Below are 26,048 nucleotides of genomic sequence, written 5' to 3' on the forward strand. Positions count from 1 at the left end.
GTCAGTTAATACTTAGTTGGGTAACCTTTAGCATGAATTACGCCCTTACAACGTCTTCCCATGGAGTGAACCAAGTCTTTTAATTCTGCAGTCTGTTATCATGTGAAACCAAGATTGAACAATGGCTTCTATAAACTGGGTTTTATTGCTGGGTCCCTTCTGACTAACAAGTTTCTTTAGTCGGCTCCATAGATTATCAATTGGGTTAAGATCTGGGCTATTCCCAACAGCTGAATAGGATTATCTTGAAACTCCCCCCAAAAAACTGGTGTTATTAGCCATAAAACCTCAAAAATATACTTTTCCCAAAAGGTTCCCACAATTTTGGCCACTACTATATATGTACAGCACACTAGATAGCCAGGCAAACAGGAACATCATGAGGTAAATCAATACGGCAGGAACATCATGAGGTAAATTACAGAGCACATACAGGGCAAAAAAAAAGCGGGGGGAGGGGAAGAGAAACTCCGCCTCCACAACCACAGCAACCAATCACAACACAGATTGCCTCAGACAGGAGCCAGCAATCTACATCCAGCGCCGTGGTGGCGCAATGGTTAGAATGCAGTATTGCAGGCTAACTCTGCTCACTGTCAGGAGTACGATCCTGACCAGCTCAAGGTTGGCTCAGCCTTCCATCCTTCTGAGTTCAGTAATATGAGGATCCAAATTGTCGGGGGCAAACAGGGTGACTCTGTAAACCGCTTAGAGAAGGCTGTAAAAGCACGGTGAAGCCATATATAGGTCTAAGTGCTATTGCTAGAACTGTGTGTTCTGGCTCACTACACAACCCCACTGTTCCCAGCTACTGAATTTAAATATCTTAACATTAAGTCTTCCACTTTCTGCTTCAGAGCTCCCCAATGAGCCCAGGATCGATGCGCAACTAGGGCCTACTTACCTCCAACGCCGTTTGATTGAAGAGAGTAATGAACTGGGCGGTGAGGAGAACCACCACTTCCTCCCGCAAATATTCTGAAATGAAAACACAACCACCATCAAGTCTGGAAGAGCCTCGTTGAGGCTGAGGAGGCAGGAAGCCCTTTTTACTCTGGGGAGGTGAAAAAAATAATGAAGGATTAATCATAAAACCGTCCCTCTGGGTCTTTCTTTGAGAGCTCTACTTGGCAACGTTCAAGATTGGATTCACACAACCCTATGAATTAGGCTAACAAAAGACCCTGGTTATGAACTTTGTTAGAGATTTCTAAAGTTTATGGAGAAGTGCAAACTTTTGTGTATCTGGTTAATCTATAACGTGGATGCCAAATACGTTAATTCAGTAATTAAAATCATCGTAGGAGGAAAGCCGTGTTCGGCTACGGTAGCCAAAACATTCTTCCACATTTGCACTGCCTTTCAGTAACTACATTGCTTTACGTACTATAAGCGCACCAAGTTTTGTTATTGTATTTTACTGAATATAATTTATCTGATTCAATACAGAATTGAGGAGAAATTTCCTAACGGTGAGAACAATAAACCGGTGGAACACCTCGCCTTCAGATGTTATGGGTGCCCCATCACTGGAGGTTTTCAAGAAGAGACTGGACAGTCACTGGTCTGAAATCGTATAGACTGCCTCGCTTGTGCAGGGAGCTGGACTAGATGACCTCCAAGGTCCTTTCCTTTGTTATTCTACGTTCAATATATTAATAGGATTTTTTTTTTTAAATGCAGAATTCAGTGGCCATGTAGAAGACCACTGTTATTGTGTGGATTTAGTGACGCATTTCTCCTTCTTATTAAGATGAGTCTAGAAGTTTACAGCTCATTCTGAGCCAACCTGCTTGTTTTTCACTCTTGCTTTACCGAGCAAAGGAGAAGGCAGGGAGGGAAATCTTCACACGGTTTCAAAGTTTTCCCACTGTGAAAATCTCATCAGCCTTCCGATTCCCATCTCAGAGCAATATATATCATACACCAAGGTCAGATCTTGCAGTCTCCTGACTGTAACAGGGCCATGAAGTCATGGTGCCATGTTTCGATAAAGCCAGGGGGTTGTTGTTATTCGTTGGGAGCTTCTGAATGGAACCCAGCACTGGTTATTGTAGAAACTGGAGGTATCTCTGCTGTCCTTATTAAAGAACTCCTGGCAGCCTATAAGACGTTTGGGTATCACCTTGTTCGGTGATGTTATGCTTTTAATCCTGTTTGCTTGAGCTGATAAAGGTAAAGGTTCCCCTTGCACATACGTGCTAGTCATTCCCAAATCTAGGGGCGGTGTTCATCTCTGTTTCAAAGCCGAAGAGCCAGCGCTGTCCGAAGACGTCTCCGTGGTCATGTGGCCGGCATGACTAAATGCCAAAGGCACAGGGAACAGTGTTCCCTTCCTACCAAAGGTGATCCCTATTTTTCTACTTGCATTTTTTACATGCTTTTGAACTGCTAAGTTGGCAGAAGCTGCAACAGTAACGAGAGCTCACCCCATTACACAGCACTAGGGATTCGAACCGCTGAACTGCCGACCTTTCGATCAACAAGCTCAGCGTCTTACCCACTAAGCCACCGCGTCCTTTTTCTTCAGCTGATAATAAAGCTTAAAACCCCTTTATTTCCTGAAGCGTTCATTGTCTCTGGATCCCAAAGAATCATTTGCCAGGGCATCTCATCACTGCCCTGACACTGGGCAAAACATTCAGTAACCAGATCAGACTATTTGTATGAATCAGTCTCTATCATAAAATCTAATCCTGTTCCCCCACCTGGAGATTGGAAAGTATTTTTTTCGTGCGATGCTATGCATTATAATTATTCTGTACTTAAGACACAGACAAAACAACTTTCAGGTTTCCTAAATTCTTTGACACATGCCTAGTGATGGGAGATATAAAGTCTGTCCAGATTTGTCCAGATATAGAGTCTACTGCTTGAGCAGGGGGTTGGACTAGAAGACCTCCAAGATCCCTTCCAATTGTTATTCTATGTTCTATGTTCTAAAAAGAGACCACGTGCAACCCACAGCCTGGGTAACTATTGACATCACCTGTTTCTGCCACAATGAGGGTCACTCACCTTTCACAGAGCTAAATTGATGGAAGGGGTTCTTGTCTTCTTCAGCCGATTCTTCATCTGCCAAGTGTCCATTGGGCACATATCGGCATTCATCACCGAGGGAAGATTGTGGAAGTGCCACAGGGGTGCTGCCATAGCAGCTCCCCCCCGTGGCCTCTTCTTGGCCGCCCTCATGCCCTATCAGTGGCTTCTGCTCCTCTTCCAATGCATCCTGCTGCAACGTTGGTACACCCCTTGCAGTGTGAGTCGGTGGCTGTATGTCGTAGTACATCGTCATCACAATAATTTGGAGCAGAATCCACACCAGACACATGAAGAGCTGTCGACAGGAGTCAGAGCCGAGAACAGAAGAATAGAAAGCACAGAACTGAGCGCAGGGAATAAAAGGAAGCCCAGAAATAACAAGAAATCTTTTTATTCTATTTCATCAAAGGACAAAGGGTATCTATCCAATGCTGAAATTTTAAGACAGCACTGAAGACAACAAATGACATTAAATAAATATTTGACTAGCCTAAAGCTAGACTGAGATCTCCATGAACCGAAGGGGGCCTTGTTTCTGAGTAGGCTTGAATGATGATAGGAATTTAAAATCTTGCTTTTAAAAAGGGCTTTTTTTTAAAAAAAAAACCATGCTTTTTGAGCAGGTTTTTAACGGTGATTATTTAAACTTTGGATTTGAATTCAGTTCAACGTTACTGTAATTGTTCTTATGGTGAAGTGAGAGAAGAAATATACTTGGAAGAATGTGAACTATTGCAGTTTGGTCTAGTGCAGGGGTCCCCAACCCCTGGTCCGTGAACCGACACCGGGCCGCGGTATGCAAGCAGTCGGGCTGCGTAAAGAAGCAAAGCCCCATCCGGGAATCAGGAAGCACGTGAAACCATGCCCTCTCCATACCCGGAAAAACATTTCTCCAGAGACACCTGTCTCTGATGCCCAAAAGGTTGGAGAACACTGGTCTAGTGTTAAGACTTTGAGCCCATCAACAAGAGTTGGTGAATTCTAGTTCCACCTTAGGCATGAAAACGAACGGGTGACTTTGAGCCAATCATTAGGAGACAATGAATTCTAATCCCGCCTTAGGCATGAAAGTCAGCTGGATGACTTTGGGCCAATCACCGGGAGATGGTGAATTCTAATCTCGCCTTAGCCAAGAAAGCCATGCTGGATGACTTTGGGACAGTCACTCTCCCTCAGCCCAATCCACCTCACAGGGCTGTTGTTGTGAGAAAAATAGGAGGAGGAAGATGTGTTGGATAAATTCGCCACCTTGATTTATTTGTAAACATAATAAAGGTGGAATATAAATAAATAAATAAGCCAATGAGATGATCAAAGGGCCGGGGAATGTTTTATTTTTCACTATATAATTCTCTCCCCAGTACAGGTAGTCCTTAACTTACGATCAGAATTGAGACCACCAGAATTTCTGTTGTGAAGAAAAGCAGTCGTTAAGTGATTACTGCCTGATTTTATGACTTCAAAAACTGTTGGACTAGTTTTGTACCTAATCTTATTAATATTTTAACATTAACAGAAGCCATAGTGGCACAGTGGTTAGAATGCAGTACTGCAGGCTACTTCTGCTGACTACCAGCTGACAGCAATTTAGCAGTTTGATTCTGACCGGCTCAAGGTTGATTCATCCTTCCATCCTTCTGAGGTCAGCAAAATGAGGACCCAAATTGTTGGGGGGCAAATATGTTGACTCTGTAAAACCGCTTGGAGAGAGCTTTAAAGCACTGTGAAATGGTATATAAATCTAAGTGCTATTGCTAGTTGTGATATTAATTGTAAACCAACCCAGAGTCACTTTGTGGAGTGAGACAGGCAGCATGTGTACATTTAATAAATAAATAGTGCTTCCAAAAAGAACACATTCTTGAGACTTACCCCAGGGGATGTAAACTTATTGACCACGAAGGGCCCCAGATGGAAATTGCAGAGGCGCAGGAAAAGGTTACAGGCTGGCCCTGGAAGCAAATAGGACAGAACAGGTATATGAAGAAGGCATGCAGGTTACCTGCCAGGACCTTAGCATCTTCTGCAATGACCTTCCTTCAACCTCCAAGCCACCCAGAGTTGCTATATAGAAATTTAATCAATCTATCAATCAATCAATCAATCTATCTATCTATCAATCAATCTTCCTTTCCCATAGGATGGCAGCTACAAGAAAAACACTCTTCTTAGTGGTGGTGTTGCGGTCCGCTGGCAGCCTGCAGAGCTGGCAGCAGAGTCGGACAGTGAGGAGGTTGGGGAGGACAATGGGCCAGTCCTGGAGTCTGGGGAAGGCTCGGATGAGAGCTCTGCGTCAGAGGCAGAGATGGGGCCAGGGCCATCTGAGAGTTATGTGCTGACTCCCCGGAGCCTCCAGAGTCTGACATCAGCGAGGCAGAGGAATAGGGCTAGCCTGTTCCCAGTGCGCGCATGCGCAGAGCTGCCAGAAGGCAAGAACAGTTAAGTCAAAAGGGGCGAATCGGGAGTAAGGCTTGGAGATGATTGGCCCCTCCCATAAGACATAAAGGTGGAGCAAAGGGACATGAACCTTTACAGGAAGCAACTTTGTTCGTTTTGATCAGTTTAACTTCTGAAGCTCCGTTTTGACTCTGTGCTCCGTGTGGCCTTGCAAAGCTAATTGCCAATTAGGCCTTTGGCAGCATGTTAAGGGAGATAAAGGTAGGTGTTTATCAGCCTTATCCCGAAGGACTGTGGCAGACTTCTGTCGGACTCTTTACAAACTATTTGTGATTCATCACGGGCTGTGAATGAACAGAATTCACAGCCATTGAAATAAAAAGAGGGTTTTGGGGGATAGTTGTGTGCTTTTTACTGTCTTAGGAAGCCTAGGTCAGCACAGGTGGTATCCCAGCCACAGGTATGAAAGTTAACTTGTCCTAGAATTATAACTTTGTAAAAGGACCTTTAGGACCATCAACTCCAACAAAATTGTAATTATTTGGAAATGCACTAAAAGCCTTCTTCCTATTTGAACCTGGCAACATCTATTTTCTGCTGCGAGCTCATGAGGTTATCCTTAAGGGTCCCCAGTTCACGAGGCCGACGTCTTATTTCTACCAGCATTAAAACATTTTCCTCCCTGTTCCAACACTACAGATTGTCCTCAGCTTATGAACATTCATTTAGTGACCGTCTGAAATTACAACGGCACTGAAAGAAATGTGGCTTACGACCGTTCTTCACACTTCCAACCGTTGCAGCAACCCTGCGGTCAGGAGATCAAAATTCAGACGCTTGGCAATTGACTCATATTAATGACGGTCACAGTGTCCCGGGGTCACGTGATCCCCTTTTGTGACCTCCTGACCGGCGAAGTCAATGGAGAAGCTAGATTTGCTTTACAATCGTGTTACTAACTTAACTGCAGTGATTCACTTAACAACTGCGGCAAGAAAGGTCGTAAAACGGGGTAAAACTCACAACAACAGTCTCGCTTAGCAACAGAAATGTTGGGCTAAATTGTGATCGTAAGCCAAGGATACCTATACATGAAAGACAGCCCATGGATGCGTAAAATCTGCTAGGCTTAGTTCATTGTTATCATGAAGGAAAACCAAGGAAATGCATGACAAAGGTGAGCGGGATAGGGACTGGCAATGGGGAGAATTTCACGCTTGTGTTGTGGGCCGCCAGCAAATCTGGCAGCAGATTCGGACAGTGAGGAGGTTGGGGAGGAACATGGGCCAGTCCTGGAGTCTGGGGAAGGCTCTGATGAGGGCTCTGCGTCGGAGGCAGAGAGGGAACCAGGGCCGTATGCCAGTTATCAGCTGCCTTCGGAGTCAGACATCAGTGAGGCAGATGAACAGCTGGAGCCTGTTCCCAGTGTGCGCATGTGCAGAGTTGCCAGAAGAAGGGAACAGCTAAAGAACAAGGGTCGACTTGGGAGTAAGGCCACAGGTGGATGATGAATGGCCCCTCCCAGAGGGAATAAAAGAGGAGAGAAGGGGAATGGAGTTTGCAGGAGACAATTAGTTCATTCCTGCATTCTTGCTAAGTATTGCGGTATCTGAAAGATATCGGCCTGGCCGATCTCCAAGCCTGATAAAGGTCGGAAATTGTGAACTATCTTGAAAGACTGTGGGAGAGGAAAGACTTTGCTGGACGGGAATTCACTGTAAATTAAATAAAAGGGGTTTATCGGGACGAGGACTCGGCTTCATGTTGCTGGTGAAGCCTAGGTCAGAACAGCTTGCATAATTTTTCGGTGACAGGTGAACGCCATTATTCAGCTTTGACAAAAGATCCTAAGTCCCAAAAATTTTTGCAGAAAGATCAGGAAACTTGGGTCAACCCTGAAGCTGGCCTGACTGAGGCCATTTTTTAGGCTTCAGTGTTGCCAAACTGGAGCTGAGGGGGGAATAGAGATAGCTAGTGATGTGGTAGCCAAAACAAAATACTTTCTCCTGGGAACCAAGGTCATTCCCACAGGTGATCCGAGAAAGGAAGAGTGAAGTTACCAGGCAACCGGACAGCACCTTGATTGGACTATGTGACTGATTATTTGGAAAAAGGGGAAAAGTTTTATTTTAATTAGGTGAAAACCGCGGAAACATTCAGAGTCATTTTTCACCAGTCTGTTATCTCCAAATAAAACTGTTCTTTGAGGAATCTACCTGCCTCAGAGTTCTGTATAATAATAATAATAATAATAATAATAATAATAATAATAATAATAATAATAATAATAATAATAATAATAATAATAATAATAATAATAATAATAATAATAATATTTTAATTTGTATACCGCCCTTCTCCCGAAGGACTCAGGGTGTTAACAATAAATAAAATAACAGTCAAGACACATACAATATTACTAAAAACTAATTTAAAAACTTATACTTATTAAATTTGCTATGGGTGTATTACTTGGAACGCTGACAACTTGTGGTACTCCCAACGTAAAAGATTAAAGGTTTCCCCTGTCCAGTCATTTCCTATGCTAATGTTATTAGGGCTGATGGGTGCAACCACTATGGTTTTATTCAACATCTGGGCAGCTATACTGTAGGTTCCTCAACTTGTTCTAGAACTTCCAAGCAATTTACAGCATATAAATAATTCGTTCTAGTTGCTATTTATTTATTTATTTATTTATTTATCAAACTTCTATACCGCCCTTCTCCCGAAGGACTCAGGGCGGTGTACAGCCTTCATTTAAAACAATAAATATACATATTAAAATAACCATTAAAAAGCTTATTCAATGAAAGGCCAGATTAAAACCGTCGATTGACCATAAAAATACCCAATAAAATTACCATTAAAAGTTTAAAATTTAAATTTAGAATTTAAAAAGTCAGGCCAGTCCTGCTTGTATAAATAAATAAGTTTTCAGTTCCCGGCGGAAGGTCCGAAGGTCAGGCAATTGGCGTAAACCGGGGGGAAGTTCGTTCCAGAGAGTAGGTGCTCCCACAGAAGGACCTTCCCTGGGGCCGCCAGCCGACACTGCTTGGCGGACGGCACCCTGAGAAGACCCTCTCTGTGAGGCGTGCGGGTCGGTGGGAGGCATGTGGAAACAGCAGGCGGTCCCGTAAGTACCGGGCCCTAAGCCATGGGCGCTTTGAAGGTGGTAACCAAAACCTTGAGCGCACCGGAAGACCACAGGTAGCCAGTGCAGACTGCGCAGGAGAGGTGTTACCGGGAGCAGCGGTGCTCCCTCAATCACCAGCGCAGCTGCATTCTGGACTAACTGCAGTCTCCGGTACACTTCAAAGTAGCCCCATGTAGAGAGCATTGCAATAATCCAGTCAGTGGCGAGCATGAGTGACCGTGCATAAGGCATCCCGGTCAAGAAAGGCGCAACTGGCGGACCAGGCGAACCTGGTAAAAGCTCTCCTGGAGGCGGCCGTCAAGTGATCTTCAAGCGACAGCCGTTCATCCAGGAGAACGCCCAAGTGCGCACTCTTTCCGTTGGGGCCAGTGACTCGCCCCAACAGTCAGCAGCGGTTGCAGCTGACTGTGCGGGATACCGGCATCCACAGCCACTCCGTCTTGGATGGATTGAGTCTGAGTCTGTTTCTCCCCATCCAGACCCGTCGGCCTCCAAACAACGGGACAGCACTTGACAGCTTCGCTGGGGTGGCCTGGGGTGGAAAAGTACAGCTGAGTATCATCAGCGTACAGATGATAACTCACCCCAAAGCCACTGATGACCTCGTAGCGGCTTCATGTAGATGTTGAACAGGAGGCGAGAGAATCGACCCTGCGGCACCCACAAGTGAGGCGCCTCGCGGCGATCTCTGCCCCCTGTCAACACCGACTGCGACCGGTCGGAGAGGTAGGAGGAGAACCACCGATAAACGGTGCCTCCCACTCCCAACCCCTCCAACCGGCGCAGCAGGATACCATGGTCGATGGTATCAAAAGCCGATGAGAGATCCAACAGGACCAGGGCAGAGGAACAACCCCTATCCCTGGCCCTCCAGCTAGTTCTGCTGTTCTGCTGTTGTCTTCAAAATCAAAGAAAAATATTTGTGTCTTCATTGAAACAGCAGCTGCTCAGTACATATGCTTGCTTAAAAACTGTTCTGAAGTTCCAACTTTAGAGAAGTTTTATCTTCTCAAACTGGCTTTTTTCATGCCAATTTTAATTTCATCCACAAACTGCCTTGGCTGAATAAAATCCAGTGCTGGTAAAGGGCCTTACATAACCAGTCTTCTATATTTTTATTTGTTTTGATTTTCTCCTTCCAGAAACCCTCTCAGAGGAGGTAAAGAAGGCCAGTGACAAAATACAGGTATTCCTTGACTTACGACAACGATCGAGCCCAAAATTGCTGTTGGTCCCTCTTAAGTGAAACATTTGTTAAGTGGGTTTTTGCCCCCATTTTACGACCTTTCTTGCCACAAGTGAATCGATGCAGTTGATAAGTTAGTAACACGGTTGTTAGCAGTAGCACTTAGATTTATATACCGCTTCACAGTGCTTTATAGCCCACTCTAAGCGGTTTATAGACTCAGCATATCTCCCCCAACAATCTGGGTCCTCATTTTACCCACCTTGGAAGGATGGAAGGCTGAGTCAACCTTGAGCCTGGTGAGATTCAAATAGCCAAATTATAGGCAGCCAGCAGTCAGCAGAAGTAGCCTGCAGTACTGCATTCTAACCACTGCGCCACCACGGCTTTTACCGTATTTTTCAGAGTATAAGACGCACCGGAGTATAAGACGCACCTTAGTTTTTGGGGAGGAAAATTTTAAAAAAGCTGATTGGCAGGTAGATTGGCCTCCTGGAATACCCCCAATTAGCTGTTCCCAGAGAGGAATTTTAGCAACAGGTTCCTTGGTTGTGAGCTCTGTGCCTTTCTTTTTTTTTTGCTTTCATTTCTGCCTCTGAAACTCCGTTTCAGAAAAAACTTTTTTCTGCCTCTGAAAGCCTCCAAAACAGAACTTCAGAAAAAAAGCCTCTGAAGCTCTATTTGGGGGCTTCTTTTCTGAAGCTCCATTTGGGGGCTTTTTTTCTGAAGCTCAGTTTGGGGGCTTCTTTTCTGATGCTTTTTTCAGCCTCTGAAACCTCCATTTGAGAAGCTGGGTGGGGCTACATTCGGAGTATAAGACACGCCCAGATTTTCACCCTCTTTTCTGGGGGAAAAAGGTGCCTCTTATACTCCAAAAAATACGGTAAGTGGCTTTCCCATTGACTTTGCTTGACCGAAGGTCACAAAAGGCGATCACATGACCCTGCAACCGTCATAAATATGAGTCAGTTGCCAAATGGCTGAATTTTGATTACTGATGACCATCACTGCCATGGTCATAAGTGTGAAAAATGCCTAAGTCACTTTCTCCAGTGCCGTCGTAACTCTGAATGGTCAGGAATTGAAAGGTGGCAAGTCTACCTGTAACTGCAATGCAAATTTCCTGCGTTGACACAGACTATCAATTCTTGGGGGAGGGCTGTCAAAAGCAGAATCCTTACCAATAATCAGCCCAACCTGGCGGCATGCCATGACGGCCGCAAAGACCTTGGACCTGTCCTGCGAGTGGTAGAACGGGTGAGGTAGCCAAAGATGGAGGCACCTGCTCCAGTTCCCACACCTGATCCGAGAAAGGAAGAGTGAAGTTACCAGGCAACCGGACAGCACCTTGATTGGACCATGTGACTGATTATTTGGAAAAAGGGGAAAAGTTTTACTTTTAATTAGGTGAAAACCGCGGGAACATTCAGAGTCGTTTTCCACCAGTCTGTTATCTCCAAATAAAACTGTTCTTTGAGGAATCTACCTGCCTCAGAGTTCTGTATAATAATAATAATAATAATAATAATAATAATAATAATAATAATAATAATAATAATAATAATAATAATAATAATAATAATAATAATAATAATAATATTTTAATTTGTATACCGCCCTTCTCCCGAAGGACTCAGGGCGGTTAACAGCCAAATAAAATAACAGTCAAGACACATACAATATTACTAAAAATTAATTAAAAAACTTATACTTATTAAATTTGCTATGGGTGTATTACTTGGAACACTGACAACTTGTGGTACTCCTAACGTAAAAGATTAAAGGTTTCCCCTGTCCAGTCATTTCCTATGCTAATGTTATTAGGGCTGATGGGTGCAACCACTATGGTTTTATTCAACATCTGGGCAGCTATACTGTAGGTTCCTCAACTTGTTCTAGAACTTCCAAGCAATTTACAGCATATAAATAATTCGTTCTAGTTGCTAGTTCTGCTGTTCTGCTGTTGTCTTCAAAATCAAAGAAAAATATTTGTGTCTTCATTGAAACAGCAGCTGCTCAGTACATATGCTTGCTTAAAAACTGTTCTGAAGTTCCAACTTTAGAGAAGTTTTATCTTCTTAAACTGGCTTTTTTGATGCCAATTTTAATTTCATCCACAAACTGCCTTGGCTGAATAAAATCCAGTGCTGGTAAAGGGCCTTACATAACCGATCTTCTATAATTTTATTTGTTTTGATTTTTTCCTTCCAGAAACCCTCTCAGAGGAGGTAAAGAAGGCCAGTGACAAAATACAGGTATTCCTTGACTTACGACAACGATTGAGCCCAAAATTGCTGTTGGTCCCTCTTAAGTGAAACATTTGTTAAGTGGGTTTTTGCCCCCATTTTACGACCTTTCTTGCCACAAGTGAATCGATGCAGTTGATAAGTTAGTAACACGGTTGTTAGCAGTAGCACTTAGATTTATATACCGCTTCACAGTGCTTTACAGCCCACTCTAAGCGGTTTATAGACTCAGCATATCTCCCCCAACGATCTGGGTCCTCATTTTACCCACCTTGGAAGGATGGAAGGCTGAGTCAACCTTGAGCCTGGTGAGATTCAAACAGCCAAATTATAGGCAGCCAGCAGTCAGCAGAAGTAGCCTGCAGTACTGCATTCTAACCACTGCGCCACCACGGCTATTACCGTATTTTTCAGAGTATAAGACGCACCGGAGTATAAGACGCACCTTAGTTTTTGGGGAGGAAAATTTTAAAAAAGCTGACTGGCAGGTAGATTGGCCTCCCGGAATACCCCCAATTAGCTGTTCCCAGAGAGGAATTTTAGCAACAGGTTCCTTGGTTGTGAGCTCTGTGCCTTTCTTTTTTTTTTGCTTTCATTTCTGCCTCTGAAACTCAGTTTCAGAAAAAAAACTTTTTTCTGCCTCTGAAAGCCTCCAAAACAGAACTTCAGAAAAAAAGCCTCTGAAGCTCTGTTTGGGGGCTTCTTTTCTGAAGCTCCATTTGGGGGCTTTTTTTCTGAAGCTCAGTTTGGGGGCTTCTTTTCTGATGCTTTTTTCAGCCTCTGAAACCTCCATTTGAGAAGCTGGGTGGGGCTACATTCGGAGTATAAGACACGCCCAGATTTTCACCCTCTTTTCTGGGGGAAAAAGGTGCCTCTTATACTCCAAAAAATACGGTAAGTGGCTTTCCCATTGACTTTGCTTGACCGAAGGTCACAAAAGGCGATCACATGACCCTGCAACCGTCATAAATATGAGTCAGTTGCCAAATGGCTGAATTTTGATTACTGATGACCATCACTGCCATGGTCATAAGTGTGAAAAATGCCTAAGTCACTTTCTCCAGTGCCGTCGTAACTCTGAATGGTCAGGAATTGAAAGGTGGCAAGTCTACCTGTAACTGCAATGCAAATTTCCTGCGTTGACACAGACTATCAATTCTTGGGGGGGGGGGGGCTGTCAAAAGCAGAATCCTTACCAATAATCAGCCCAACCTGGCGGCATGCCATGACGGCCGCAAAGACCTTGGACCTGTCCTGCGAAGTGGTAGAACGGGTGAGGTAGCCAAAGATGGAGGCACCTGCTCCAGTTCCCACACCTGTAGCGGAGAGGCAGAAAAGTCCGTTGGAAAAGGGAAGAACGGTAAATCTTCGCTCATCCACCCATTCAAAGCACATTGTTCTGTCCTCCTTCGCCTCTGTCCGAGTGATGGCTTAATTAGCTGGTACTATCAGCTCTGGCAGCAGAATAGCCAGTGTCTTGCCAAGAGCCTCCGTTATCTTCCACGATGCTGGTGAGTCACTCAGAAACAAACTTCAGCTCTTAATCAGTGGATTTGCCAGCTACGAAGAGACACAGCAGCTCTGGCTGCCTTTATATCCTGTGGGGTATGGCTCCATGACTCAGCACTTCCTAGGCCTGCCCCACCCCTGCTTCTGTTGTTCCCTCCTCTCCTGCCTACGAAACCTAGGGTCCAGCCAGGTCTGATTGCCATCAGCTGGGTCTGAAGGCGTGGCCTGGGGGGGTAAGAGTCAGCGGACAGAGGCCTCGTTATCTCTTCCACCTGGCCTGCTTCTGGCTCCTGGAGCTGAGCCAGGGAAGCCGGTGCTCCCGAGGTAAGTCCTGACGGCCCTTCCCCCTCACTTTCCAAGTCACTTTCTGGCAGGAGGGCCGGCTCGGGGGGCGCAGATACAACACACGTTATCCAATTTAGCCCTCCCAGTCTGACACCTTCTCAGAGGCTACATCTTTTCTATTCTGCTCTATGGAATGGAGAGTTGGTCTCTGACAGAAAGCCACTGGAAGAGACTAGATCTCGGCTAGCTCAGCCACAGTTGTGTCAGACGCTGTGAGAAGAAACAAGCCAACTTGGTTTTCTTTCCAATAGTGAGTTTGTTTATTGGGTCTACTACAAACCGGGTCTCAGTAATAGTCGGGGTCTCTCTGTATAAAGTCAGCACTGAGAGCTTCTGCCTCTCAGCCCCTTTTCAAACATCCCGCGCTAGTCATGCCCCACCCCATGGCTGGACTGCTCTGTTGATTGGACGCCTGGCCGCTCTCTCCCTCCTCGTCTGACAGCCTCAGCTGCCACGTCATCTGCTAAATTCAGGAACTCAAGCAGCTCTTCCTAACGCCCAGCCCTCATCTCCCTCTATGCCGGCCACCAGTGTGCTGATTCTTTTCTCATGCTTGCCAAACGCAGATCCCTGCAGCCCTCAAACAAGTCCTTGGATCTTTGATTAGAGGCTGCTCCCATGATCTGGATCCCTGTAGAGTCATGTGTCGAGCCGGAGCTGGGTTCGACACTAGAACCGTGATGGTGAACCTAAGGCACACATGCCAGAGGTGGTACGCAGGACCCTCTCTGTGGGCACACGAGCCGTCGCCCCAGCTCAGCTACGCATGCATGTGTGTCTCCCACCAGCCAGGTGGTCTTTGGGTCTCTGCCACACATGCACGGGGCACATGTGTGGGGGGGTGGCGTGCACATGTGCGAGGGCCGCATGTGCAGGGGGCGGGGTGCATGCACAGGGCCACATGTGCGTTGCATTTTGGAGATTCAGGTGCACGCACATTCTCACACTCACACACATGCTTTGGGCAATCAGTCCGGAAAAGGTTAGCCATCATTGGACTAGAACAGTGGTCTTGGCTCTTTTAAGACTTGTGGACTTCAATTCCCAGAGTTCCTCAGCCAGCTCTGGGAGTTGAAGTCCACAAGTCTTAAAAGAGCCAAGTTTGCAGACCCCGGGACTACAAGCATTTGGAATGTGGATTTAGAGACCGCCATTACGTATAAGCAGGGCTGACAAAATCAGAAATGAGGAGATGATAAGCCGCCTGGGAAAGCCAAGGGAAATCATCCAAACCATTAAAAAAAAGAAAGTTAGAATATTTTGGACGTGTGGCGTGACACCCGGAAAAATACGGCATCCTTCACTTAATCCCCCAAGGAAAGATTGAAGGCAAACGAGATCCAGAACATCATGGCTTCAAAATCTAAGGGGCCACTTTGGACAAAACTCAGCAGCATTTTTTCGTGCTGCTGTTGATAAAAATAGGATCGCCAATATGATCGCCAACATCCGATGACGGACATGGCACAAGAAGAAATCTGACACCTTCAAGATTTGTCCAGTTAATATCTGGTTGGCTGGGCAAGATATTTTCTTCTGATGCAGTTCTGTTTGTTAAATTTAGAACAAGGGTAACAAGACCAAATGTAATACATTTCAAATGTAACAAAACCAGCTAAAAACTAGAAATCCAAAATACAATTAAAGTCCTGAACTTGTGCAATACTCTTAACTTGACACTCGGGCATTTTATTTTTATTTTTAATTTGCACAGTACACCCGGAAGTAAAGACTAACGAAAATAAGCTAGCTTGACCCAACAGGCGAAGTTGCAAAACAAGGTTATAACAGCACACTAATATTTTTTTTTTGCTAGGCCTTTTACCTAAGAGATTTAGTAAGTTGTGTGGACAGAGGAGGAAAGATGAGAAACAAAAGGGCTGATGGACTTGCAGAAATTTAAAGCCCACAAATTAAGGAAAAAGTGAAGAAAATTATCTTATTTGTACCTCAAAGCTCAATTAGTTGAGCTAGGTTACAGTTGAGTTAGACTCGGAAAGGATAATAGTCCCCAGTCCTTACCTGCTACTAGTCGGCTGCTGAGAAGCATCCATTTGGAGCCACCAACAAAGTACATGAAGTTTCCTGAAAAAAAAGGACAACGGTAAGAAAGACTAGAAGTAGCATGGTGGGGAGCTCAGCCATACGTCGCAGGATGAGAACTCAACCTGCAGGGAGGCAGCCCACGATGCCCACCAAAGTTGACGGCGCCCAATGCTAAATCATTTATGGACAGAATGATGCTGGTTGGGGTTTTGTGCACAGCAAAACAGCTCTCGCACTATGATCAGGGGAACAAGTGGATTATGGATAGATGTGTCCAGATGTGCAGGCTCCACATTTTTTAACAATCGATTCTCTGCCCTAAGGACTGGGAGGGTGGGCGTGGCTGGATGGGTGGGGTCATGTGACTTAAGTGGACGTGACCAACTCTAGGTCACTTGTATGGGTAGTACAGAGAGAGTGGAGAGAGGGAGGGAGACTGTGTCAAGCTAGACTGGGAAAGCTGGCTGCGAGAGGAAGAGAAACTGGATAAGCTGGACCCAGACGCTTCCCGGGTCCCCTCATTCCAGAAGCAGCAACCTCACACTCTCCCCTCTGCTAGCCCCCTTCTTCGCATGGGATCGCCCAGCAGCGGAGACGGAGAGGGAGAAGGGGCAGCGGAGGCCGCGAGCATCGAGGGGAGAGTGCCACACAGAAACGGGAGCACACAGAAACGCCGCCACCTTCTCCTTCTCCGTCTCCATCGCTGGGCGATCCCATGTTTCAAGAGTTCTACTTTCTTGAACGGAGAGGAGAGGCAGACCAGGGGGTGAAATGCTACCGGTTTGCTCCGGTTCTGACGAACTGGTAGTGATAAAAATGACCGGTTCAGTGAACCGGTAGTAAAAAAAAAAAATGCTTTAAAAAAGTAAAAAAATAAAGGTTCCGACGATCACAGCTGGGCCACGCAATCGTCGGAACCTTTTTTTTTTTTTTACTTTTTCAAAGCATTTTTTTAATTAGGGCCGGAATAGCTCAGGTTGTAAGGAGCCTGTTATTAGAACACAGTAGCCTACAATTACTGCAGGTTCAAGCCCACAGCCCAAGGTTGACTCAGCCTTCCATCCTTTATAAGGTAGGTAAAATGAGGACCCAGATTGTTGGGGGGGCAATAAGTTGACTTTGTAAATATACAAATAGAATGAGACTATTGCCTTATACAGTGTAAGCCGCCCTGAGTCTTCGGAGAAGGGCGGGATATAAATGTAAAAAAACAAAACAAACAAACAAAACAATTACCCATTCACCTGAACTGGTAGTAAAAAAAATACTTTAAAAAAGTAAAAAAAAAAAAAGGTTCCGACGATCGCACAGCATAGCTGTGATCGTCGAACCTATTTTTTTTAAACTTTTTTAAAGCACTTTTTTATTACCGGTTCGGACAAATAGGTAGTAAAAAATGCTTTTAAAAGTTTTTTTAAAAAAGTTGGACACGCCTACTTAGTCACACAACCCCTCCCCCTCCAAGCCACGCCCACAGAACCGGTAGCAAAAAAAAAATTGCATTTCACCACTGAGGCAGGCTCTTACAAAGGGACCTTGGAGATTTGAAGGGACAGAAGATGGCAAATTATCTTGTGAGGGCAACCTATGCCAGCCTCCCACGGCAGGGTCCACTCACCTGCTATCTGAAACAAGTTGGCAAACATGATGGTCCCCTTGGTTCGATGGGTACGATCGGACCAATATCCAAAGAAAGGGCCTGTGATTAATCCAGCAAAGCTAAAGGCAGAGAGAGCCAGGCCCAAGTAGTACGGTTCAGCATTAAGCTTTTGCAGATAAGCCCAAATGGTAGGCAGGATCACCGCTGGGTGAGGAGAAGGGAGGAAGAAAAGAGACACAAAAGTTAAAAAAAAACTTCTCTAAAGAAGCGTGCATCAGAAGACATCGTCCGATCAGGAGTGAAATGTTCCTGGTTCGGAATGGATCGTGAGATCCGGTAGCGATGGTGGCGGGTGGTTTGGAGAACCGGTAGCAAAAATGCCTGCCCACCCCCACCCACCCCCGCCCATGCCCAGCTGAGCCACGTGATCATCAGAGGTTTGGGGTTTTTTTACTTTCAAAAGCATTTTTTCTTCAGCCTAAAAAATGCTTTTAAAAGTAAAAAAAAAAAAGGCTCTGATGATTGCGCAGCTCAGCTGGGATCGTCAGAATCTTTTAAAACAATTTTTTCGGCCGAAGAGTTTTTTAAAAAATGCTTTTAAAGGGTTCTGGTGATCAGGCAACTCAGCTGGGATCGTCAAAACCTTTTAAAAGCATTTTTACAACCTCTTCAGCCAAAGAGGTGGTAGAAAAAATGCTTTTAAGAGTAAAAAAAAGGCTCTGATGATTGCGCAGCTCAGCTGGGATCATCAGAACCTTTTAAAAGCATTTTTCTTCAGCCTAAAAATGCTTTTAAAAAATGCTTTTAAAGGGTTCTGGTGATCAGGCAACTCAGCTGGGATCGTCAGAACCTTTTAAAAGCATTTTTTAAAAACCTCTTTGGCCGAAAAAGTGCTTTTAAAAGTAAAAAAAAAAAGCCTCTGATGATCGCGCAGCTGAGCTGGGATCGTCAGAACCTTTTAAAAGCCTTTTTTACAACCTCTTCAGCCAAAGAGGTGGTAGAAAAAATGCTTTTAAAAGTAAAAAAAAGTAAAAAAAGTAAAAAAAAAAAAGAGTTGGCCACATCCACCCAGTCACATTACACCCCCCCCACCAAGCCACGCCCATAGAACCGGTAGTAACAAATTTTACATTTCACCCCTGCCTCCGATAGCCAAAATTACACAAGATCTTCAACTTAAGGCCACAGTTCAGCCCAAAATTTCCATTGCAGAGTGAAACAGTTGTTAAGCAGGTTTTGCCCCATTTTACGACCTTTCTTGCCACAGTTGTTAAGTGAATCGCTGCATATCGGGATAGCTCAGGCTGTTAAGAAGCCTGCTATTAGAACACAGCAGCCTGCAATTACTGCAGGTTCAAGCCCGGCCCAAGGTTGACTCAGCCTTCCATCCTTTATAAGGGAGGTAAAATGAGGACCCAGATTGTTGGGGGGCAATAAGTTGACTTTGTAAAAAAAATATACAAATAGAATGAGACTATTGCCTTATACACTGTAAGCCGCCCTGAGTCTTCGGAGAAGGGCGGGATATAAATGTAAACAAAAAAAAAGTTATTAAATTAGTAACACCGTTGGTAAGTGAGCCTGGCTACCCCATTGACTTTGATGGTCAGAAGGTCGCAAAAGGGGATCAAATGAGCCCCAGGACACCGCAACTGTCGTAAGTACATGCCAGTTGCCAAGAGTCTGAATTTTGATCACGTGACCATGGGGATGCTGCAAAAGGTCATTAAGTGTAAAAAACAGTCACAGGCAGGGATGCAATCCAGCAGGTTGTGATAGGTTCTGGAGAACCAGTAGCAGAAATTTTGAGCAGTTCGGAGAACCGGTAGTGGAAATTTTGAGTAGTTTGGAGAACCGGCAAATACCAGAGCGGGGTGGGAATGGAGATTTTGCAATATCCTTCCCCCAGGAGTGGGGTGGGAATGGAGATTTTGCAGTATCTTTCCCTGCCACACCCACCAAGCCACACCACGCCCACTAAGCCACGCCCACAGAACCAGTAATCAAAAAAATTAGATTTCACTACTGGTCACGAAACAAATGGTTGTAAATCGAGGATTACCTGCATCATCTTGAATCTAGGGGCCGGGATAGCTCAGGCTACAGAGAAGCCTGTTATTAGAACACAGAGCCTGCAATTACTGCAGGTTCGAGCCCGGCCCGAGGTTGACTCAGCCTTCCACCCTTTATAAGGTAGGTAAAATGAGGACCCAGATTGTTGGGGGGGCAATAAGTTGACTTTGTAAAAATATACAAATAGAATGAGACTATTGCCCTATACATTGTAAGCCGCCCTGAGTCTTCGGAGAAGGGCGGGATATAAATGTAAACAAAAAAAAAAATGAAGCAGATTCCCACCAAACCTAAGTTTCTTGTCTTATGCCCCAGCCATTTCCTTTCTCATTTTGAAATCCCTGGTTTTCCTTTTCTGGCTGGATGGCAAGTTCAACTCTGCTAAATTCAAGTTTCGGATTGCAAAACCTTTGATCCCAGCGACGCAGCCGCTGCGGTTAGCCACGTTTCATATAAGCTCTGAACCAAGCCGGGTGACTCCTTTGAACCTTTGTTGGCTGGGATTATACAAAAGGCTAACCCCAAACCAAAAACAACAAACCCACATTACAGCGTAACACCAATGTCCTAAGCGGGCTCTTATCTTGCTTGTTTTCCCATTAAGAAAAAAAAACCCACCCTCATTTCTATTGCCTGTAATGTGAAACCACAACTAAGGGAAGGGAAACAAAACCGAGGATTTTATACATATATCTGCCTGGGGACTATTTTTATTTTGGTATGTGCTTATATTTAAATGCAGTACAAGATGCGCTCCCCACGAAGGCCACCCTGTAGATTAGGTTGGACTGAGCCAGAGGTCAGCAACCTGCGGCTCTGGAGCCGCATGTGGCTCTTTCACCCCTCTGATGCGGCTCCGTCACTCAAAATATGCATCACAACCACCAATGGGCAACACCTGCCGGCACGTGATTTATTGAGCTTTTCAATAAATTTCAATTTTCAACCCCCGGTAGGCCAACCACGGATAAATCCAAGAAAAGAAAAGTTTCAGAAGAAAACAGAACATTTATTTCAACTACATATGCTAGTTTTGTGGCTGCTCAAGAAATAGTCAGGCACGGGAAGGGTTTTGTTATTATTATTATTATTATTATTATTATTTATTAAATTTTTATACCGCCCTTCTCCCGAAGGACTCAGGGAGGTTTACAGCCATAATAAAAAACAACAGCAATATACACATAAAACCATAATTAAAAAAACTTATTATACAAATGGCCGAATTAAAACATTTAGAATAAAACCCCAAATTTTAAAATGTTCAAACATTAAAACTAATTAAAATCCTATTAAAATCCTATGCCAGTCCTGCGCGAACAAACAAATAGGTCTTCAGCTCTCGGCGGAAAGTCCGAAGGTCCGGCAGTTGCCGAAGTCCAGGAGGGAAGTTCGTTCCAAAGGGTGGGAGCCCCCACAGAGAAGGCCCTCCCCCTGGGGGCCGCCAGCCGACATTGCTTGGCGGACGGCACCCTAAGGAGTCCCTCTCTGTGTGAGCGTACGGGTCGGTGGGAGGCATTCGGTAACAGCAGGCGATCCCGTAAGTACCCTGGCCCTAAGCCATGGAGCGCTTTAAAGGTAGTCACCAACACCTTGAAGTGCACCCGAAAGACCACAAGTAGCCAGTGCAGACTGCGCAGGAGAGGTGTTACATGGGAGCAACATGTGGCTCCCACTATCACCCGCGCAGCTGCATTCTGAACCAACTGGAGCCTCCGGGTTCTCTTCAAGGGGAGCCCCATGTAGAGAGCATTACAGTAGTCCAACTGAGAGATCCTGTGTGTTTTGTGGCTCCTGGTGTTTTCTTTTCAGTAGGAACCTGGTCCAAATGGCTCTTTGAGTGTTTAAGGTTGCAGACCCCTGGACTGAGCTATAGGTAGCCCTCGACTTGCAACCATTCACTTAGTTACTGATTGTTTTTCACACTTACGACTGTTGCACCATCCCCATGATCACGTGATCCAAATAAAGAGGCATGTATTTATGACAGTTGCGGTCTTCCGGGGTCATGTGATCCCCTTCTGCGACCTTCGGACGAGCAAAATCAAGGGGGAAGCCCGATTCGCTTAACATCCGGGCTATTAACTTAACAGGTGCAGCGATTCACTTAACAGTTGTGGCAAAGAAGGTGGTAAAATGGGGCAAAAAACTCACTCAACTATCTTGCTTTGCGATGGAAATTTGGGGCTCAATTGTGGTCATAAGTCGAGGACTACCTGTATGACTGGCCCACTGTCACCCAACAATCTCCTAAGAAACAAAGAAACGCAACCCTGTTTTCTTGGCTGGCGAACACCACAGCACACAATGCAACATATTGCGTTCGACCAGCTTTTTTTAAATCTTGGGTTTAGAAAACTTAGAACTCCGCTGCCTTCGACAGGACCTGTGTTTAACTCACAGAATCATCTATTGCAATGTCCTTCCTGTCGAAGACTACTTCAGCTTCAATCACAACAATACAAGAGCAAACAATAGATTTAAACTTAATGTTAACCGCTTCAAACTTGATTGCAGAAAATATGACTTCTGTAATAGAGTTGTTAATGCCTGGAACACACTACCCGACTCTGTGGTCTCTACTCAAAATCCCCAAAGCTTTAACCAAAGACTATCTACTATTGACCTCATCCCATTCCTAAGAGGTCTGTAAGGGGCGTGCATAAGAGCACAAACGTGCCTACCGTTCCTGTCCTATTGTTTTCTTTCATTATATCCAATTAATATAGTTATTGCATGCTTATGCTTATATATAAGGGACACGGTGGCTCAGGGGCTAGGACGTTGAGTTTGTAGATCGAAAGGTCGGCAGCTCGGCGGTTCGAATCCCTAGTGCTGCTGTATAACGGGGTGAGCTCCTGTTACTTGTCCCAGCTTCTGCCAACCTAGCAGTTTCGAAAGCACGTAAAAATGCAAGTAGAAAAAATAGGGGCCACCTTTGGTGGGAAGGTAACAGCGTTCCGTGCGCCTTTGGCATTGAGTCATGCCGGCCACATGACCACGGAGACATCTTCAGACAGCGCTGGCTCTTCGGCTTTGAAACGGAGATGAGCACCGCCCCCTAGAGTCGGCAACGACTAGCATGCATGTGCGAGGGGAACCTTTACCTTTACCTATGCTTATATATATATATATATGCTTATATATTATAAAGTTACTTTCATGCTTATGCTTATATATACTGTTGTGACAAAATAAATAAATAAAATAAATAAATAAATAAAAATAAACTTTATAACTTTATTGTCATTGTACGTATATACACAGTATACCCGTAAAACCAAATTCACTTAACACCCGAAGACCGGGCCCAACACACATAAAAATCCCCAAACACACCCACCACCCACCAAAAATTCCCCGCCTCTAAACCACCCAAACATCCACACAACAGACCAAGTAATGCGGTCCAACAGCTCACTGACGGTGGCCCTTTAGTTCATTGTTGAGTGCAACGATAGCTCTGGGATAAAAAACTATTCAGAGAAGGCGTGGGGTCCGAGTTTTAACTGTTAAGTATCTTCTGCCAGAAGGCAACAGCCCAAAAAGATTGTAAGCAGGATGGGAAGAGTCTCTGGGAATGTTATGCAACTGAATAATATTTGTAGTTCTATATCCAGTACCGTGTGCAAGACAGTTGTCTCCTCCCCTGGAATTTTGAAGCTAAGGTTCTGTTCTACCTCTCGTCTTCCCTCGTTCCCAACCCAAAAAAGGAGCACAGCGTTCCCCAGAGGTCTTCTAGTCTAACCCCCTTGTTGTGTCTCGTCCGATCTCACCACAGCCGGGGCCTTCTCATCTGCTTCCGAACACGGAGGAATATCCTAGTATGCCTCCCGGCCCCAGCCCTGACTCCATGCCCAGACAGGCTGAAGAGGAGGAACTATCTCCAGCCCCCAGCTCTGGCTCCATGCCCAGGCAAACGGAGCAACTAGACCCCTCCCCCTCCTCCACAGCATGAGAACCTGAAGGAGGTCAATTGCCAACAGCTGCAGACTGGTGTGACCCTCGCGTCAGAAGACTTGATAGACGGAGGCAACAGAAGGAAGGGAGGGGCAGGCCTGGATAAGTGCTGAGTCATGGAGCCACACCCCATGGCCTATATAAAGGACCTGCTTTCTGGCATTCTCTGAGTCAGGCAAAGTCTAAACATATCTTGCTGAAGTCACTTTCTGGTCTCCTGCCTGCCCTGAGGACTTTGCTAGGACTTTGGCAGAGCTGCAGAGGCACACCTGATTCGGATTTCCCTGACCCAGCCGTCAACGGAGGAGTGGGACACGACACCCCTGCTCAAGCAGGAGACCTTAGAGCGGTGGTTCTCAACCTTTATAGTGCTGCGACCCCTTTAATATAATTCCCCACGATGTGGCGACCCCAATCATAAAATTATTTTCGTTTTGAATTTATAATGCCTGAAGACATATTGGCTGGCGATCTGAACTGCTTGCGATTGCCTTGAGGACGGAGGCATTAAAGCAGAGACTCCTCCCCTATTAAGTTTATCTCACTTGAAGCCAGATTAGGCTATTGATTGGGAGTGATTGCAGCTGGCTTGAGAGGGAGACATCAGAGCAAAGATTTCTCTCTTTTTTAATTCATTGCGCCTGAAGCCGAATTCAGCTAGCAATTTGAAAAGCCTGCAGCTGGCTTGTGGAGTCAACCATTGGAGCGCGATTCTTCGACTTGCAAGTATACTTCCCATATTTCCGATGGTTTTAGGCGACCCCTGGCAAATCGTCATTCGACCCCCAACGGGGTCCCGACCCATAGGTTGAGAACCGCTGCCTTAGAGCATGCCAAACAAATGGTTGTCCAATCGCTTCTTAAAACCTTCCAATGATGGAACACCCACAACTTCTGGAAGCAACAGTTCAATTGTTCTCACTGTCAGAAAATTTCTCCTTCTTTCTAGATTGCTTCTCTCCTTGATTAGTTTCCACCCATCGCTTCTTGTCATGTCCTCAGGTGCTTTGGAGAATAGCTTGACTCCCTCTTCTTTGGGGCAGCCCCTGAGATATTGGGAGACTGCTATCATGTCAGCCCTAGTTTCAAGAAAGGTGCATTGTCTTTAAACAATGGATCTATGAGGTTAACCCATTCTTTGGGTTTGCAGCACAACACACTAAATCTTAAATAGACAACGTGAGGCTGCATAAGAAGACTGAGTCTACTCGGTCATTATCTTGTCACAATTAGACACACCCTGCTAACCCAGATAATGGATTAAAAAGGCAGAATTCATAAAGCAGGATCCCACGCATCCTTCTTCAAGTATCCTGACCCAAAAAGCAATTTTCTTTCTTTCTTTCTTTCTTTTTCTTTCCTTCGTTCCTTCCTTCCTTTCTTTGGAACAAGATCCAAGGTTCATGAATAGCTAAGGCTTCTCTCTGGAATGAAGAAATCCTATCCTCTCTTTGCAGGCAAAGATGGGAGAAATTTGGGGCTTTAAATAAGGGATGTGCTAGTCATTCCTGACTCTAGGGGGCGGCGCTCATCTCCGTTTCAAAGCCGAAGAGCCGGCGCTGTCCGAAGACGTCTCCGTGGTCATGTGGCTGCTATGAATAAATGCTAAAGGCGCACGGAATGCTGTTACTTTCCCACCAAAGGTGGTCCCTGTTTTTCTACTTGCATTTTTTACCTGCTTTCAAACTGATAAGATTGGCAGAAGCTGGGTCAAGTAACGGGAGCTCACCCCATTACGCAACACTGGGGATTCAAACCGCTGAACTGGCGACCTTTTGATCAACAACCTCAGTGTCTTAGCCACTGAGCCACTGCGTCCCCTATACATTCCTCTTCTACTTTTCTCCAAAGGGAAGAATGCAAGTGGTTTTATGGATATTTTAAGTCATTTAGGATAAACTCAATCCTCATATCCTACATTAAAATCCTAATATATTTTTTTTTCATTTATATCCCGCCCTTCTCCGAAGACTCAGGGCGGCTTACAGTGTGTAAGGCAATAGTCTCATTCTATTTGTATATTTACAAAGTCAACTTATTGCCCCCCCAACAATCTGGGTCCTCATTTTACCTACCTTATAAAGGATGGAAGGCTGAGTCAACCTTGGACCTGGTGGGACTAGAACCTGCAGTAATTGCAGGCAGCTGTGTTTTAATAACAGGCTTCTTACAGCCTGAGCCACACCGCGGCCCTATAAGTTCCTATAAGTTAAACATCCTTGAGATATTTTGCAATCTAACAAAAAAAAAGGAATACTGCCAACTTTTATGATTTTTTACAAATCTGCTTTATGGAGATATAGGTAGTCATAATGCCATGCTATTTAGCCACAGTTTCGAGGCCCAAGACAGCTAAGTGAGGTTTGCCTTATTTTATGACCCAGTTCTTGTCCCAGTTGTTAAGTGAGTCACTGCAATTATTAAGGTAGTAATACAATTGTTAGGTGGATCTGGCTTTCCCACTGTCTTTGCTTGTCAGAAGGTCAC

General features: G+C 45.0%; 1 protein-coding gene across 2 annotated transcripts in view; it reads right to left on the reverse strand.

Moving 5' to 3' along the window:
- The window catches only part of LOC131201121 (major facilitator superfamily domain-containing protein 8-like), a 67,206-nt gene that overhangs the window by 14,570 nt on the left and 26,588 nt on the right, over positions 1-26,048 (reverse strand). The window contains exons 2-7 of one of the 2 annotated variants that reach the window (XM_058188739.1): positions 17,547-17,732; positions 15,905-15,967; positions 13,225-13,344; positions 4,915-4,994; positions 3,019-3,337; positions 905-978 (exon numbers count right to left, since the gene is read on the reverse strand). In XM_058188739.1, coding sequence (XP_058044722.1) covers positions 905-978; positions 3,019-3,337; positions 4,915-4,994; positions 13,225-13,344; positions 15,905-15,967; positions 17,547-17,732 — 842 coding nt within the window. The remainder of the gene's footprint in view (positions 1-904; positions 979-3,018; positions 3,338-4,914; positions 4,995-13,224; positions 13,345-15,904; positions 15,968-17,546; positions 17,733-26,048) is intronic. The other variant, XM_058188740.1, reaches the window with a different exon arrangement.

Source organism: Ahaetulla prasina, chromosome 6 (genome assembly GCF_028640845.1).
Source record: "Ahaetulla prasina isolate Xishuangbanna chromosome 6, ASM2864084v1, whole genome shotgun sequence".
NCBI lineage: Eukaryota > Metazoa > Chordata > Lepidosauria > Squamata > Colubridae > Ahaetulla > Ahaetulla prasina.